Source organism: Protopterus annectens, chromosome 12.part0 (genome assembly GCF_019279795.1).
Source record: "Protopterus annectens isolate FY-2018-M chromosome 12.part0, PAN1.0, whole genome shotgun sequence".
In the NCBI taxonomy this organism is placed as follows: domain Eukaryota; kingdom Metazoa; phylum Chordata; order Ceratodontiformes; family Protopteridae; genus Protopterus; species Protopterus annectens.
Genome location: NC_056746.1, coordinates 270824787 through 270838034, shown reverse-complemented (window position 1 = coordinate 270838034; position 13248 = coordinate 270824787). Strand labels below are relative to the sequence as shown.

General features: G+C 43.1%; 1 protein-coding gene across 2 annotated transcripts in view; it reads right to left on the bottom strand.

Annotated features, from left to right (window-relative positions):
• The window catches only part of DNAJA3 (DnaJ heat shock protein family (Hsp40) member A3), a 911667-nt gene that overhangs the window by 650475 nt on the left and 247944 nt on the right, over positions 1–13248 (bottom strand). For both annotated transcript variants that reach the window (XM_044089330.1, XM_044089331.1), the window contains exon 4: positions 11757–11957. In XM_044089330.1, the coding sequence (XP_043945265.1) occupies positions 11757–11957 (201 nt within the window). The remainder of the gene's footprint in view (positions 1–11756; positions 11958–13248) is intronic.

Here is a 13248-nt window from a genome sequence, read left to right as displayed (position 1 = left end):
GGCTATGTGGTTTATCAAAGGTGAGACCAATGTTCACCTGTGACCCTAGGTCTCTTATCACACTTTTGGTGTTTACTGTACTGTGACTTAAGTGATAGTTCACAGGTATGTGATTTTTCCCAAAGAGGACAATTATACATTTTTTGGCATTTAGCTTGAACCCATGGTTCTGGTATCAGGCATCTGTTTCGGTAAGGCCCTTTTGTAGTATATCCACATCATTTGGGGATTCAATAATGGCTCCCAGTTTGCGGTCATCTGCGAACTTTGGAAGCCAGGGTCCTTTAGTGTTGCCCTGTACTTCAGAGAAGTAGATGCCAAACAGGAGTGGTCCCAGGACAGAACCCTGCGGTACACCACTTATCTGGAGCTGGATTTGGATTCAGCTACTTTTACAGTGTGTGCTCTCTGTCAGTAAGCCAGTTTGCAACCCATTGAGTGAAATAGGGATTAACGCCCAGCTTAGTAAGTTTATCTATGATTCCAGAGTGGGGGGATAGTGTCGAAAGCCTTGGCGAGGTCCAAGTAGGCTGTGTGGACCACCTTACCCTCGTTCACGGCTCTGGAGACTGATTCGAAGAAGTCGATAAGGTTCAGGAGGCAAGATCAGCCCTTCACGAACTCAGACTGGGTGGGTGTCCAATGTTTGAAGGCTGCCAATGTCTTTGTTTATAAGTTCCATGATAATACGTTCCATGGCCTTGCACATCAGGCTTGTCAGACTGATGGAACGGTAGTTCCCGGGATCCAAAGGGGATCCCCCCTTGTGGAGTGGGATGACTGTAGCTGTGCGCCACTCTGTGGGCACAAAGCCTGAGGTGAGGCTATGATTAAACATGACATATAGGTGAAGTGCCAGTTCATTGTGCAGTTCATGCAGTACACAGCCTGGGATGTCGTCTGGTCCCATGGATGCTGTATTGGCTTTGGAGAGTGCATTTTTTTATCTGAGTGGCCGTGATTACCGGAATTTGGCATTCTTTTGGTGTGGAGCTGGGCCCTTTAGGGGGTGAGAGGGAGGTGAATCTATCTGCCAGGATATTGACAATATCCTTGGGATCAGTACATCCAGTGCCATTCTGCTGCAGCTCAGAGCAGATCTGAGTATTGCCATTTAGATTGTTGACATAGCTATAGAATTATCTTGTGGTTGTCTTTGGAATATGTGACAATTTTGTTTTTGTAACTAGCTTTGGAAGATTTTATGAGGGATCTCCGCTTTCTGAGGCTGGAGGGAGTTTTCTGAATCCTGGGTTCTTCCTCTTTTCTGCAGTTTCTTCCTTCTGTTGTACAGCTTGTTTATGACAGGGGATCACCAGATTGGCTTTATATATATATATATATATATATATATATATATATATATATATCTATATATATATATATATATCTATATATATATATATATATATATATATATATATATATATATATATATATATCTATATCTATCTATATCTATATCTATCTATATCTATATCTATCTATATCTATATCTATCTATATCTATATCTATCTATATCTATATCTATATCTCTATCTATCTATCTCTATCTATCTATATCTATCTATATCTATCTATCTATATCTATCTATATCTATATCTATCTATACCTATATATATATATATATATATATATATATATATATATATATATATAGAGAGAGAGAGAGAGAGAGAGGACAGTGTTGTGGTTCTATTTGGAATGGCTCAGTCCATGCACGAGTGAATGTGCTCATACAGCATCTTAGTGTAGGATTCAGCAGTTGGACTTTCAGTTCCCATCTGCTTGGGTGTCAAAGTTTGTTACTTCCGACTTGAGAAGCATGAAGTTGGCTTTGAAGAAGTTTTTTACAGAGGTTTCCTTAAAAGGGGGATGGTGGTGGGATGTGGATGTCAAGGGTGATTAGCTTATGGTCTCATATGACCACCAAGGGGGTGACCACTGGTGTGGAGCATCTATCTTCCATGATGGTAATGACCAGGTCTAGAATACTGGTACCCCTGGCGGGACTATGAATTAATTGCTCTAGGGCGTTGGAATTTATGAATTCCAAGAACTGTTGAGCAAAGGTGCTGGTTGAGTAGTAGTTTTCCCAGTTAATGGCAAGGTAGTTGAAATCACCTAGTATTAGGGTGTTTGGTTGTATCTTAATATTTTCCAGTATGTTTAGAAAGGTGCAGTGAGAATCTTGGGGCATGGTGGGGGATCTGTAGCAAGCAACAATATGTATTGCAGTCTTACCTAGTGTTAGTTGCACCTGCAGAATTCCGGATGCATTATGTTGGGCAACCAGCCTGGAGGTGTGAATATCCTTGGAGAATACGGACACTCCTCCGCCTTTAGTGTTTTGGTCCTGGTTTGGTGGCCAAAAAGTTTGGTATCAGTTGTAGCCTGGTATTGCAGGAGTGCTCTCTGGAGCTTTGAACAAGGTCTCAGTTACTGCACAGATATCGATATTCTCCACTTTTAGGAGAGCCTTGACAGAGTACATCTTGAAGTTTAGACTTCTAGCACTGAGTAGCATTACCTTCTGATTTTTGCTTGCTTGTACCCATTATGGTGGTAGTTTTGTCCTTCGAACCTTGCCTAAAAAAGGCACTATAGGGGTGGCAAGAGCCTTAGCCAGTAACCTGAATACCGGGGGTGACAGGTGCAAACCATTTCTTGCAAAGGATCGTGGTTTGTCGATCATATCACCCCAGGCAGACAGATAATGTATCCCCTTTGAATGACACCAGAAGCTTAGCCAATTATTGAAGTCAATCATTTTGTCCTTATACTGTGGTATCATTCTGGGCAATGACAAGATGCTACTCAGGGCTAGGGTCATACCTGCCTGGGCTACATGACCCAAGAGCTCTTCCATGACTCTTTTTATGTAGTCTAGGGAGGTACATCTCAGGTCATTCACTCCAACATGGACAAAGACAGAGTCATATTTGTACCTTTTGTGGAGTGACTTGAGTGCATGCATTATGTGGCGGATCCTGGCACCTGACAGGCAACTAACTAATTTTCTCCTTGTTCAGCCTTGTGAGTGGAAAATCAGTGTGCCTGACTATAGAGTCGCCCATGACTAAAGCGTTGGGTACGTTGTCTTGCCTTAGGGGCTGCTGTTGAGTGGCACACTGGTGTTGTGAGTTATGTAACGCTTTGATTGTGTTTGGGGGTGGTGTTTGTTTGCATTTCAGCTTTGGAGGTCCTTGTTGTTTGGGCAGGTTAATGTTAAGAGCCTCCCCATACTTGGGTTTTGGTTGTGTGGGTTTTGAAGGACTATGTGTTGTTCGAGGTGTTGTGTCAGTGTTAACCTTCTCCTCTTGACTAACACAATCTTGGCTGGAGAGAGCTTTGCTTCCAGTTTGGCTATGTAAGTGCATCTCTCACAGGTTGTAGTGGTTGGTGGTAGGAGGAGAGGGTTGTCTGTGTACATGAGGCAATTGCTACATTGCCCTAGTATGCCCAGATTCACCAGATGGACAGGAAAAAAATCACCGGAAGCTGACCCTTGGACATGCCTGGTTAGGTGCTTTCTTTGTGTAGTACAAGAGCTGCTTTCCCTTAGTTTTTGGCAAGGTACTTGCAATTGTAGGCTGTCTAGTACCCAAGACTATTTTTCTCATTACCAAGGAGAGGTGAGTGCTTGTAACAAATTAAGGCTTTCCAGTGCTTTTTAGTGAGTTTTAGAGTAAGTGCTAGTCACAGGTATACAGATTTTAGTGCTACTGCTGATAAAATAGCTAGTTCTAAGGGAAAATTAGAAGAGCAGACATTCTGGCACTGGGAATAGTTTAACCTAAGCCCCGCGGTGCCAGAAAGTTGAAAGGGATAGAAATCAGCCCAAAATGGCCAATAAAATTGCAATTTCAGAGCTGGAAACCACTCCTCTACTGTTAGATAGGCAGTACAATGCTTCCACTGTCACTGGTAAGCACTAAGACCTCCCTCTACCACAGCAAGGTCTGGTTAGCTCTGAGCACTGAAACTGAAGTCCTGAAACCAGCAAAGCCTGGAAACTGGACTATTCTAGCTAGAAAAGGTGGGAAATTAGCAAACATGATAGAATTTTTTTTTTTGGTTAAATCAAGCTAAACAATGCAGTTATACAGTAAATAAGCACAGAACGGCTAATGGACTTGACTATACAGCCCAGAACAGCAAACTCGATTAAAACTTTGCAAATTTAGAAATTTGAAAATTTAAACTTTTTAAATAAAGCAAGGCAAGTGCACAAAGTACAGTTGTGTACACTTTCCATATCTTAGAGTGTATTCACTGTTGCAGTCATCACACTTGGGTTATCTGCATGCAGGTAGCCCTCAGTCGGCCCGAATACCAGAGTCTTGGGATTTCTGTGTCGAATGCTGTCGCTTCTTCCATGACGTCAGGGGTATAAAACATGCAGCAGACACCATTACATCAGTTTTTCTTGCCCCAGATGTCAGGAGCCCACAAAACAGGAAGCAATTACATGGTGTGGAACACCTCCAGTAAAAAGTAAACACCACAGCCATGAGATATGGCCAAAAGGAGTAAAGGTAGAAATCATAGAGAAGTCAGGGAGCTGGAGGGAGGGTAACCAGGACTGCAACAGTGAATACACTCGAACATCTACATTTATGGTAAGTGTACACAACTGTACTATGTTCTTTGTGTTTCACTGTTGCAGTCATCACACTTGGGTTGATTCCCAAAGCTGAGGAAGGGTGGAGGCTATCAAGAAGTATTAGGGCTGGCTAGCAGGCCTTGCAAGACTGCTGTGGCAAATCCAGCTCTGAATTTAGAAAATACAAGTAAGTGGTAATGCCTGGTGAAGGTGTGATCAGAACTCCAGGTTGCAGCTTCCAGGATGTCTCTGGTAGGGACTCGCCTGAGAAATGCTGTAGAGGTTGAGGTAGCCCTAGTGGAATGAGTTTTGATCCCCTGTGGGATAGGTTTTCATTGGTGTTTGTAGCAGAAATGGATGCTTTGAAATGGCCTTGCCCTCTGTCCCTGTAGCAAAGCTAACTAGCAGCTGGTCAGTTTTTCTGAAAGGCTTAGTCATGTCAAGGTAGAACCTGAGCTGCCTGTGCACGTCCAAGAAGTGCAGGATCCTTTCCCCTTTATTCTGAGGATTAGGGAAAAAAGTTGGTAAATGGATGGATTGATTAACAGCCACAATGGATACTACCTTGGGCATAAATGATGGGTTAGTCCTGAGGGAAACCCTGTCCGCATGGAAAATAATGAAGGCGTCCACAGCCATAAGAGCCTGTAACTCAGACGATCTTCCTGATGTGATGGCTAGAAGTAAGGCTGTTTTCCAAGAGAGGAATTTCAACTCTGCTGTAGCAGCAGACTCAAAAGGAGGAAGCGTGAGTTTCTCTAGTACAAAGTTAAGGTCCCAGACAGAAGTGGGAGCTCTCCTCGAGGGCCTTAAATTGTTAGCTTCTTCAGGAACTGTTTGATCACAGGGTGAAAGAGGGGGTGGCTTAGTATTGTAATGAGCTGAGATGGCAGAGGCATAAATTTTAATTGATGAAAAGGACAAGCCTTTGTGAAGTAGCTCTGCTAAGTTATCTAGGATTTTAGGTAAGGTGGGCATGGCTGTGTCCTTTCCTTGAGACTGGCTCCAAGAACAGTATCTTTTCCATTTTTCTGAATAGGATTTCCTAGTACTAGGCCTTTTGGCCTCAAGGATAACATCCAGCACCTGGTTGCTGGTGGTGTATTCAGGGAATAAGCCAGGCTGCAAGGTTCAGGGTTTGCAGCTGGGGGTGCAAAATCTGTCTCTGCTGCTGAGACAGCAGAGAGGGGGTCTGATGTAGGTGCCAGGGTGGCACTACTGTCAGACTGCATACGAGTGGGTACCAGTGCTGGCGTGGCCAGTTTGCTGCAATAAGGATTGTCCTTGGCCTGTCCTGTTTGATTTTTAGTACTTTTGAGAGAAGGGGCAGAGGGGGAAAGGCATAAATTGAGAGGTTTTCCCATGTAAAGGATAGGACATCCACCTTCCATGCTTGGCTGTGGGGATTTCTGGTGCTAAATGTTTTCAATTGATGGTTTTGGGGGGGAAGCAAAGAGGTCCACCTCTGGTGTCCCCCACCTGTGGATTAGAAGTTTGAATGAGTTGGGTTGCAGTTTCCACTTGTGTGAGCCCGGAAGGTTTCTGCTTAAGTAGTCTGCCAGTGAATTTTGTTTGCCTGGCAGGAATTGAGCTTGCAGGTGCACTTGGTTGCTCAAGGCGGTGTTCCACAGGGCCATGGCTAACCTGCAGAGTGGGGAGGAATGAGTTCCCCCCTGCTTGTTTATGTACCACATAACTGTGATGTTATCCGTCTTTAGCAAGAGTTGCCCTGGAAGGATAAGGTACTTGAAGGCCGTCAGTGCATTCTGTACAGCTAACATTTCTTTTTGATTGCTATGCAAGTGAATTTGTCCTGGGCTCCATTTACCTTGAATGCATTTTCCTGCTATGCGAGCCCCGCATGCATAGTCTGATGTCAGGGTTTGGGTGTCGAGGGGATGAGTGAAAGGGAGTCCCTTGTTGTGGTTGCAAGCCTCTGCCCACCAAATGAACTCCGTCCTTAGAGAAGGAATGATAGGAATCATTGTTTCCAGGTCCTGAGAATGTTGACACCAGAGACTTTTTAAGTACCATTGAAGTTTTCTCATATGCAGTCTTGAATATGGAATTAGTAGAATGCATGAGGCCATGAACCTTAGGGCTTGCAATATTTTTCTTGCAGACAGCTGGGGTTTGGTGGCCAGAAATTTGAAGTAGTTTGTCAGATAAACCTGCTTTTCTGCAGTGAGGAATGCCATCTGGGAAGGTGTGTTCAAGCTTGCTCCCAGGAATATAATCTTTTGGCTGGGTACCAGATGTGATTTCTTTTCGTTGCTGGTATACCCCAGAGCAGTTAGGAGTCTCTTTACAAACGTCAGGTGCTGAAGCAGCAATTCCTGACTGTCCGCCTGAATCAGGCAATCACATCATCCAAGTATGGGTAAATTTGAATATTTCTCTGCCTGCAGTATGCAATGGCTGGAGCCAGGCACTTTGTGAATACCCTGGGAGCAGTAGATAAGCCAAAGGGAAGTGCAGAGAACTGATACTGCATAGAGAGCCTGCCCTGAAACGTAGATATTTCCTGCAGGATTCCCTTATGGGGATGTGCAGATAAGCTTCTTTTAAATCTAGGGTGACCAGCCAGGAGTCCTTGGCTAGCAAAGGAAGCAGCTGCTGGAGTGTAAGCAGTTTGAATTTTGGTACCACCAGGAATGTGTTGAGAATAAACAGATCCAGGATATGGCGCCAAGAGTTCTCTTTTCTGGGCACCAGGAAGGAGTAGAAACCCTGTCCCTTTTACTCTATTGGAACAGGTTGAATAGCTCTCCTACTTGCTTATGAGCCTCTGCCCACTGATCTGGAGGAAGGTCTGGCAACCTGCATGGGGGTTGGCAGTGAGTGGAAGTAGAAACGCTATCCTTGGGATACAATGTTTAGGACCCATTGGCCCTGGGTAATGTACCTCCATTTTTTTGCATGCAGGGCGAGTTCTCCTCCTAGGGGTGCAAGTACTAGGGCATGGCTGGGAAGGATGATAGACAAGTCATTGTGAACTTTTTCCATAAGGGGGTGGCTTACCACTCCCTGCTTTTGAGGTGGGAGCACTCTATTGTTTAGATCTCTGCATACCATGAGACTGTAGTCTTTGTGGTCTGTTGCCCCTGGGTTTGGACTAAGAAGGTATGTGAGGGAATGGAAAGGACCAGTTTTTAGAAGGCCAATGCCTACTGAATCTAGGTGGTTGTACCTGTAAGCAAGCTTTAACAGTTTGCACAGATTTAGCTTTTTCCTACATCTTTTTAAGAACAACTTCTGCTTTTGTGCCAAACAAACATTCTTGGTTTAATGGGGCATCTAGTAATTTTGCTTTGACATGGTCTGGCAAGATTTGTTCCTTCAGCCAAGCATGCCTTCTCAATACAGACCCAGTGACTGCAGCCCTGCAAGATGCCTCTAAGGAATCAAAGCCACACTGCAAAGTATGTTTACTAACTTGGTTTGCAGAATGCATTAACTCTTGTAAATCTTTATTTTCTGTAAAATCAGGAATCAACATTTTTTGTTTAATTAGTTCCATAATATGCTGCTGGCACATCAACATGTGAAACTGGCAATTTAAAGCCCTGATGGCAAGAGTTGCAGAAGTTTATACCTTCTTACCCAATCTGTCTAAAGCCCTAGAATCCCTGTCCAAAGGGGTAGGGGTTTTGGCTGTAGTAGCCTTAATACCTTTAGGTCACTGGGAAAAGGATCCACAGTGGGATTTTTAATGAGAAATTTGTGAGAGTCAGGTACTCTGTAGTACACATCAGGCTTTCTAGGAGCTGGTGGTAAAGTACCAGGGGTAAGACTGGATTCCATGAAGACATCATCTACAATATCCAGGACAGGAGGTATAGCTAGAGGCCTATGCTGAGGCAAGTCTAAAAATTCTCGTCGCTTTTTGGACTGTGGGTAGTCCTGGCATTCCCAGTGGAAATCTTCTCTTAAGGTATGCAAGATTTCACCAAAAGAAAAGTCCTCTGGAGGGGAGGCAGAGGGAATGGAATCCTCTACATCTGAATCCTCATAGGCAGATAAGAGTACATCTTGGTAGAGTCATCAGACTCATGGTCTGGAGAATTAGAAGGAAAATCAATTCTCTGTCTTTTAGAGAGGGAAGGCTGGCTTCCCCTAATTAAAGTAATAAGGTCTTCAGCCATTCTAAGCATTTGTTTCTGTGGCATGGGAGCTTGAGAATGCACTTTGGTCATCGATTTCCTAGGCATAGTGTGAACTCTGGGCCTGAGAAATTCGGTAGTTTTAGTCAGAAAAAAAGTAGTCTATTTAATATGAACATCGGAAGGTCTGAATACACCCTCAGAAGACGGTGCCTGCACAGCGGCTCTGGACCCATCCAAGGTAGAGACATCCGCAGGTTCCACAGTCGAAGAAGCATCTTGTGGCATTCCGGACTCCAAATGGGTCTTGGTAGAGGCCTGCGAATCTGTAGAAGTGTGTATCGGGGCTGCAAAAGCACCTCACAGAGTATCGGCGGACTGGCGACTAGCTTAACGGAAGCATCGTTGGCAGTTTTGGACCTATGCGGTCTCTCTGTCTTTATCCTTCCTTTTTTTCAGAAGACTGGTAGTCAGATGGCTTATCGAAGCCATTTCAGTATATGGAGAACGAGAGCAAAAGAATTCAGCAACAAAGCCAGACAATGAATAGTTTGGGTATTAAACAAGGCACAAACCGACAGCGAGGAATGTCGTGGTCTGGTCCTAGACAGGTGACACAGTAGGAATGAAAATCTCGGTGAGGTACTTGCTTTTCACAGGCAAGACAACTGTTAACTTTTTCTGACATCGGTCAGAGCAAGAAAAAAGGATCCCCAATGGGGTACTTAGCTTTAGAAGACTTCAGGTTTGAAACTCGAAAAACGACAATTTCAGGTAGCGGCTGACCAGCACTTGCGAGCTGCTTCTGCTTTGAGCGCTCACGTGGCAAGAAAAACTGATGTAATGGCGTCAGCTGCATGTTTTATACCCCTGACGACCTGGCATCATGGAAGAAGCGACAGTATCTGACGCAGAAATCCCAAGACTCTGGTATTCGGGCCAACTGAGGGCTACTTGCAGGCAGATAACCCAAGTGTGATGACTGCAACAGTGAAACACAGAGAACATCTGGAAAAAGACTTACAATCAGAAGCTCAGGGAGCCTTCCTGTTACATGAGGCTGCATGCTGTAAAATAATTAACACCATCTAGCTGAGCTGGGGGCAGCTCAGGTGAATGTAAATGATCCCACAGCACTCATTAAAAAGAGCACTGGAAATTCCCTGACCCCTGGCCAGATTTCCCTAGTATTATAAACACCACATCAGGTCTCACTTGAAAAGAAGCTGCTACCACAATGGGATTAACCTGGTTAACAAAGCCTAACTAAAAATTTCTAGTAGCTTATACTGTTCCTCTGCAGTCAGGAGAAACAAGGAAAACACAACAAAATTTTCCAGCTTAGAACTCAAACTTGCTGTTATGCCTTTAAGTGTTTGTACGGGTAAATCACTCCATCCCACAACACAACCCTACTGACATATACCAACTCCAAGATCTATGAACCTCAGAGTAAGAGGAGCACTCAAATGCTACAACCTTGAAGTTCATACACATTCCTCCCCACTAGCATTTGTAGCCAATCCAAGGATAGTAAATATGGTCCTTCTCATTTGAAAAGACACTCACTTCAAGTAGAGTTCCAGGTTTATACTCGCACTGCAGCGTACTACATTTTTACAAAGCATTTCTGGATACTACACGATCAGCATCAGCCCACCACTAACACTGATGCTTAAGATGATGGAAAAAAACTACTTGGTTTCAAACAGCTATCAGTTTGGAATGGAGAATGAGAAAAAGTGACTGACAGGAAATTAGAGTATTATAATGCACAGAACCTCTGTACAGACTTGCCAAGCTCTGTGATGCTTAAGGATGCAGCTCTGATGGTGACCTAGATGATATAGGATCAACAAGTGTTTCAGATAAAAAGAAGACAAAAAATGATTCAGATGTCAGAGAAGCTGGCATGGGAAGGTGGGAATAAGACATCAGTCAGCTCAGCCATCCTAGCATAGTAAATTATTCCACTCTTCCATAACACTGACACCCAGCAAAGGATGAGTGCTGGAGCAAGGCAGCACGAAAGGCCTAGGACAAGTGCCAAACAAGGACAGTACACATTAACATGTGATAGTCTACGGTCCCTTGGAAGTACTGCTCATCCAGGCTGTCAAAGGTTTAACAGCAAAGGTAAAACATTAATGGCTGTTTGAAGAATGATTCTCAGCAAAGGGAGGTTAAGACATGACAGAAAATAGCAAACATAAGATAGAAAAATGTCAAAAAGAACCTATGTAATGGACATTCAGTGCAGACTACTTTTCCCCTAAACCATTTGTCAGATTTCTGCAGTAAAAAAATAAAAGATAGCTTTATACAAAATAGTAGATAAAACCCTCCATTAAAAAAGGCTCTTTTGTGAGAAATAAGAGCAACAAATTAAATTTACTCAATGTTAATAATGCTTCACAAAACATACACAAAAACTGCATATAAATATACCTGTTCGCAAAGCCAGCTCTACTGAAGTATAAGTACAAAATCATGACTACACCCCAACTGAGGCAAGTTACAGAGGCTTAGGATGTTGATGGGGCGGTCACAGAAAGGATGGTCATGTCTACCATCGAGGCAGGGGGCGGAGCCAATCATGGGTTCTAACAGTCCTTCAGAGGAAGGACATGGGCACATAACCTGGGAAGCATGCACATGGCAGCTGCATAAAGTCACCAACTGGTACAGCAGCCTTCATCAAGCAAGTGCATGAAAGCATACGGTTGCACAGGGGAAGGCAATGTGGCTCTCTCTCTAATTCATGCTGAACATCTCCCACGTGGTGGATGGGTTAGGACAAAATAATAAATGTCCTAATTGCCAGGAAGTCATTAAAGACCCAAACAAATGGCTGCCTAAATAACCCCCTTGCACAGTTCTGAAAAAATTAGCTCTAGTCCAAATGGGAAAGCACAAAGCTTTGTAGGGATGCGGGGGAAAAAATTAATGCACAGATTCACTTTTCAGTACAACATAATTTTTCTGTTTTGCAAAACAAATATCACACTTGTTTATAGCTTCAACATTTCTACAGTCTTTCCATACCTCCTGCTGCTGTTCAAAAACAGAATTGAAATCTCCAAAAGCTGAGCTAGAAAATTCTCCAAAGATTTTTCTGAACAGTTCTTCAGGATCTATTGTAGGTCCTCCACGCCAATACTGCTGCCCACCACCAGCTGCTCCTGCATCAAAACCAGCTGTCCCATATGTATCGTATTGCTTTCGCTTCACTTCATCACTCAAGACCTGGAATGAATAAATAATCAAAAAAGTTATTCCAACAACACTATCATAAAATGAACTAAATTTCATAACCAAAATCGGATAAAATTGCCAACAAAGCTTATCACAGATCTACACAGCCTGTCCCAAACATTGCAGGTAACTCCTTTACAACTGCCCCACCCCTACCCTACCTTTGCTCCATTTTTGCTCTGCTCCATACCAGGTATTCCTAAACCCTTCTGATCATCTACACTGTACTACTCCCCTTGAGCAGAAAATCCAAGGGTCCCATCAGTTTCTCACTGTTACAGAATTTTTTAAATCTGTCTCAAATCACACCAACTCCGGCTTGTTACCATTCATGTCATATTTTCCATGTCCCCCCCTTCAGTTTCACCCTCAGTTTGTACTCAGAAATATACTCACCTTTTCCACCATATACAAACTCAGTTCACTTAAGTTCTTGTGTATTACCTAACAATTGTAGTCACCATTTTGGTAATATTGCCCTGCATAGTTTCAAGAAGTCGGATTTCCTTTCTTCAGTGCGACCTTCAGGAATAAATACAGTGGACTAAATGACACCCTAGCATTTTCTGTACGGTGGAAGACTGACACTTTAATTTGGTCACAAATTACTAGTTATCACATATATGGGTATACAACTTTAATGCCAACAGGCTACAGCTTTAATGCTAACAGGCTACCTACGGTGGTTAGCATATCATGTAATACACAATAGCTTCAGCTAGAATGCAGACCTCATGAAGGCTAGAACACCAACACCCATATTTCTGTTTTATATCTAAAGCTTCTTAACATGACATGGCATCAGATAGAGGTGAACTATCAGAAGTGAAGAAATAAATTTGCAGCAGTGAAGAAAATATAGATGTTGCCAACAGTTCGTATGTATAAGCCTATTAAACAATTCACCACTAGCACTATGGCTGAAATGCACTGTCCTGGAATTCTCTTACGACATTTGGCTGAAAATATGAAGCTCTGTAGCCAGAAACTCACTCTGCTCTAACTCAAATGGATTAGCTGAAAAGTCTGAAAAAATGAACAGTTTAAACATTCCTGAATGTTGCTGTGAAGAAACAATAAAGGTATCCAACTGTTTACGTTTCATAAAGAGAAGACTAATGAAATATCTGCATTTTACAGAAAAATTCAGTAATAATGACCAAAACAACTATGCCATTTATTAGACATCTATTCTTCAAAGCAGCACAAGATGTTACACTAAAAACGCTTTTCTGACAGAGCTGAGGAACACAGCTAAAGACTGTACATATACGGAGCTGCA